The sequence below is a fragment of the Berghia stephanieae genome, chromosome 6, assembly GCF_034508935.2.
Source record: "Berghia stephanieae isolate SIO BIC M18660-M18661 chromosome 6, UCSD_Bste_1.3, whole genome shotgun sequence".
Classification (NCBI taxonomy): domain Eukaryota; kingdom Metazoa; phylum Mollusca; class Gastropoda; order Nudibranchia; family Aeolidiidae; genus Berghia; species Berghia stephanieae.
In genome coordinates this window covers 47,978,082-47,983,081 of record NC_088365.1, presented here as the reverse complement: position 1 = coordinate 47,983,081, position 5,000 = coordinate 47,978,082, and the positions used below count along the sequence as shown (strand labels likewise).

The following is a 5,000-nucleotide window of genomic DNA, read 5'->3' as shown; positions in this document are numbered from 1 at the left end:
ATGAGTGTGTTTTATTGTTTGTGCGTGCAATCGTGATTGTAGTTTTATAATGCGTGTCCTAGGATATAATATAACAAGGAAACATAAAAAAGATTTACTCTTTGAACGTGAAGTTATATACATTGTCAACGTATGGAGTTTTCCATTATTGTTTTTATTTTATTATTATTATTTTCTTTTTTGTTGGGAAACGAGACCAAAATAATATTAGATATGCCAAGATGTCACACAAAAATGTTACAAATCGTAAAGTGTTATTAGTTACAATTTTAAGATATAAACATTTCTTTCAAATCTAATTTATAACCCACCGCCTCAAAACGGTAAATTGTCGAGGCGGATAAGATGCTAAATTATATTCAATTAATGATAAAAAAATACGAGACTTTGGGGGAAAGTCTACATGCTTTAGTCGGCAGGAGAATCAATATCATGTCTGAAGTCATAATCTGAAGTTTTCTATTTCTAGTCATTTCTTCAATAGAACCAGTTTTTTGTTAGTTGATTCATCCCGACGGAAGACCGTTTTGAGACGATGGGTCACATTTATCGTATGTTTTAATCATTTTAAATTTATATTCATGATTTCTATCTATTTGTGATTTTTAAGATTGAATAAATCTGATCATTTATCGCTATTGATAGTTCTTTCTTTTCTTTTTTTTTATGTTGTTTTTTTTAAAATTATTATTCATGGGTTGGGGAGCGTGTGTGTGTGTGGGGGGGGGGGGGGAGTGGGAGGGGGGCGACGTGCTTTTATTTGAAGGTCTGAAAACACAATTACTTATGGGCTCATTGTTCTAATTTACTGTTGTAATGGAAATCTTTAAAAAAAAGACGCACAATATTGTCCAAACAATACAACTCTAGGCTCATATTTGGATTCGGATGTCAGACCTGCCTATCTGTACACGTCTGTTTGGGAAGAGGGTGTTTTTTATATTTTATCTATTTGGATTATTTATTGTGTTGTTTCTTTTCTTTTTTTTATTTTGGTTTGTTCTGCTGTTGTTGTTGTCGTTGTTGGCAGTTTCAAATGCAGCTTGTACTCGTATTTGAATAGAACCGTATCTTCTAATACTAATATTTCATTTCCGATGTCCTTTTCCACCCTCATATTTGGGTGGGGTTCCTGACCTCCAGTGGGCAGGGAGGTACATACTGTCTTCTATCCCCTATGTCTGTTTTCCAACATGCTCTCTGTCTTTGACTTGGAATGAGATTACTTGGTTTTGTCCTGGTCCTGGCCAGTTACCCTGGCTGGGAGGAAAACAGTCAAATGTATAGTTAGTTTTGAGTTTTGGGAGATGATATTTTTTCCTTGTAAATCATCTCTCTGTTATGCACTGTATTATGTTTTGTTCTATGTATTATATATGGTTTGTAAACATTTGAGTGTATTCCTCTCTGTTGGGACCTGAGATTGTGTCTGGACGAGACCTTTAGGTGATCTCAAACTAAGTACTTTGATAGTGTACTCCTGGAATCTAGATCTGTTCCCTATTTGAACAAATTCCCCTTTGTCTTACCTTTTCTTGGATGCTTTAATTGTAATTCTAGAACTTTTTACTATCCCATTTTCTTCCTTTGTACTGGTGCTGATATGACCTTAATGTGTTGCAAGCGCCGTAAAACCATCAAAAACAAAAACAAACCACCCTCATATATAACAATGTGAAATTGAATGTAAGTTCCAATTTAAAAAACGAAAACAGATGATGTGGACTTTTCGGGTATCCCTATTATGAACAAAACCGTATTAATTTTTTTTTGAATTATTCACCTTCACAACGCCGCTGTCACATTATCTCATTCGTCTGCAGTGTTTCTGGGTGGGAACCTGACTTCCCATAGTGGGCAGGGGGCACATACTGTGTCTTCTATCCCCTTATAACTGTTTTCCAACATGCTTTCTGTCTTTGTCTTGGAATGAGATTACTTGGTTTTGTCCTGGCCCTGGCCGGAGTCCTAGCTCGGAAGGAAACAGTCAAATGCATAGTTATTGTTTTGGGAGATGATGTTTTTTTCCTTGTAAATCATCTCTCTCTTATGTATTATTATATTTGTTGTTTTTAATGTATAATGTAAGCATTTGAGTGTATTCCTTTTTTTTTGGATATTGTGCTTGTGTCCGGATGAGACTTATAGGTGATCTCAAACTAAGTACATTGATGATATGCTCTTGGAATCTACATCAGATCCCTATTTGTTCCCAGTTCCCCTATATCTTACTTTCTCTTGGGTGCTTTAATTGTAATTCTAGAACTTTTTACTATTCCATTTTCTTCCTTTTTACTGGCGCTGATATAACCTAAATGTGTTGCAAGCGCCGTAAAACCATTTTTTAAAAAAATGTTGACGTTTCGGGTATCCCTATCATGAACAAAACCGTATTTTTAAATTATTTTTTTTTGATTATTCACCTTCACAAAGCCGCTGTCACATTATCTCATTCGTCTGCAGTGTTTCATTTATCTTGTTTTGTCAATAAAGAGGAAACCCGAAACGTCCACTTCATGTTTTCTTTTATTAAATCGAAGCATTAGTTGAACAGTGGCGATGCCGACCTCTTGCATTCGGTTTGTGAACAGTTTTGAATGTTTCCCTCTCGGCTAAGGACTCCGGCCAAGGCCAAAGTAATCTCATTCAAAGACTAAGACAGAGGAAAACTTTGAAAACAGATTATGGAGGATAGAAGACAGAGTAAGTGACCTCCTCCCCACCAGGAGGGGTCAAATACCCCGACCAGTGCAACCGCCATGAGCAGGAAAATTATGTGTTTTTTTTTAGTTTTCTTCTTAAGGGGGGGGGGCGAGCGACACTAAAGGGTCATTTTTTTTTTAATTTGATGAAATATCCTTAACTTCTATGCACAGGCATAATGTATATGTTTTAGAAGGATGATTGGATATCTTTTTTTTTCGAAAAAAGTTGCCCGTTGCTATGGAAACGACGCCATATTGGAAAATAAACAACAAATCTTAAAAAATCAAAGGCTTCTTTGTTTATCAACCCATTGCCATAATATTTTGGCCAGAGGTTGAGAAAAGAAAAATAAAGAGGCTCTAGAAGCCCAATTTTTAATTTTTTAACTAGAAACTTTAAAAATTAAGTTCAAAGTTATTACTCTATTATTCCCCTTGAAAGAAAGTTGCATAATATCAAATTACTCATAAATTATTTTTTTTCCAAAAATCCGGCTCCTAGAGGGCCTGCGAATTTGTGTGACACTCATTTGTAGAAAGGTTGCAGAAGATTGGTTGAAAACTGAGGGAGAAGATAGGTTTTTAGTGACGAAAATTGCAGTTTTGGGAAAAACGCATTTAAAAGTCAAAGTAAACGAGTTTAGGGAAAAACTCTCCTCTCACTCTCTGATTGGATTGTGACCACATGACATAATTAAGAACAAAGTGATTGGTTGTTGAAGATATAGGAGAGATTTTACTTTTCATTGTTATGTTTTTGCCTTTACTTAGTTATAAAGACTATTTGATATTCTTTCATGAAATCAGTCCACTGAAACTAAAAATGGGCTGGATTTAACCATACTATGGGTCACAAAATACGTTATTTTGAGTAGAAAAAAAGAACTGGAGATGAAGTTCTCATGCAATTTTTTATGCAGACAAACTGGGTCAAAATTCATCATATTTAGTGTCGCTAAATCATTACATTCTTAAAGCTATTTCATATAATACCAGTTGTGTCCCTTGGTATTTCCTTTTTGAGTCATCTCTGAATTACCACATTATGTAGGTCAATGATACGCAGTTGTACAAATCAGCTGTGCCATCGGGAGTACATGGGGCTTCATATGATATTGTGCAATGCTGCTCGTCTATTTGGCATTATATGCAGGACCATGAATTAAAACTTAATGATGACAAAACGGAGATCATGCTTTGCGAGCACTCCGTCAAATATAAAAAAGACAATAGTACCATCAATACTTGTTGGTGACTGTCACATCAGTATGTCATCCAAAGCGAAAAACCCTGGCGTTGTGCTCGACGACTGTTTCAGCATGGAACATCAAATCAACCAGATGATCAAAAACATGAATTTTGGATTAAAGAGAATTTATCGAATGAAACAATACATTTCTCTCTATTTGCTGAAGACGGTCGTTTGTGCACTGATACTCTCATGCCTTGATTACTGTAACTCGCTACTTGCTGATCTGCCTGACATAAAACTCGAAAAACTACAAAAAGTTCAGAATAGAGCAGCAAGGCTCGTCCTAGGTATTGGTCGCAGTGACTCCATGGGTGTCAGGGAGATGTTGAGGGCATTACACTGGCTACCAGTTAAAGCTCGTATTGAATACAAAATTGCTCTGCTTTGTTTTAATGCCATCAATTCACGAAACCCTGCCTACATTCAAGACTTGATCGTGCCCTACACTACAAACCCACTCGACATCTCAGGTCCTCAAAATTGGATCACCTTCAAATTCCAAAAACTAATCTTTAAGCGTTTTGGCTGCTGCTTCTTATGGTTCACACTATTATGTTATGACGATCGACCCAATCAGCAAAGTCCGGTCCGCATTCGTGCACCGTCGCGAACCCGCCCGGTAGCATTGTCACAACACACCTTTCGACTAGATGCTCTGCCGTTTCGGGTTCTTGCCCACAGCGTGGACATAAAGGACAGGAATTTAGACCCCACTGATGTAACGCACCGGCCGTTAGGCAGCTCCTCGACCGAAGCCGATTCGCAGCTACCCAGTGTCTCCTCTTACTGGAATCAAAGCCTGGCAACTTCTCACCAAGCTTAGAGGAGTGTAGGTCACCGCCCCCACGAGGGATTGAATTCGTCCAAACCGACTTCCATCTCGTATGTGCAGCTCTGTCCGTAGTCAGGGATTCTGCGTACAAGGGTTGCCGGGACTTATTTCGGCTCGAAACGGGGGCACCGTTCATTATGCGCATGAGAGGGGTATCCCCATTCCCTCTCTCTTTGATCTTACTCAGCCAGTTTCCCGTAATGGTCTCCCT

At 37.8% G+C, this 5,000-nt stretch overlaps 1 protein-coding gene across 1 annotated transcript in view; it reads left to right on the top strand.

The window, feature by feature from the left end:
- The first annotated feature begins 3,973 nt into the window (after positions 1-3,973).
- Positions 3,974-5,000, top strand: part of LOC144975876 (uncharacterized) — a 4,755-nt gene continuing 3,728 nt past the window's right edge. Inside the window, exon 1 of the mRNA XM_078920061.1 lies at positions 3,974-4,427. Within this exon, the coding sequence (XP_078776187.1) occupies positions 3,974-4,427 (454 nt within the window). The remainder of the gene's footprint in view (positions 4,428-5,000) is intronic.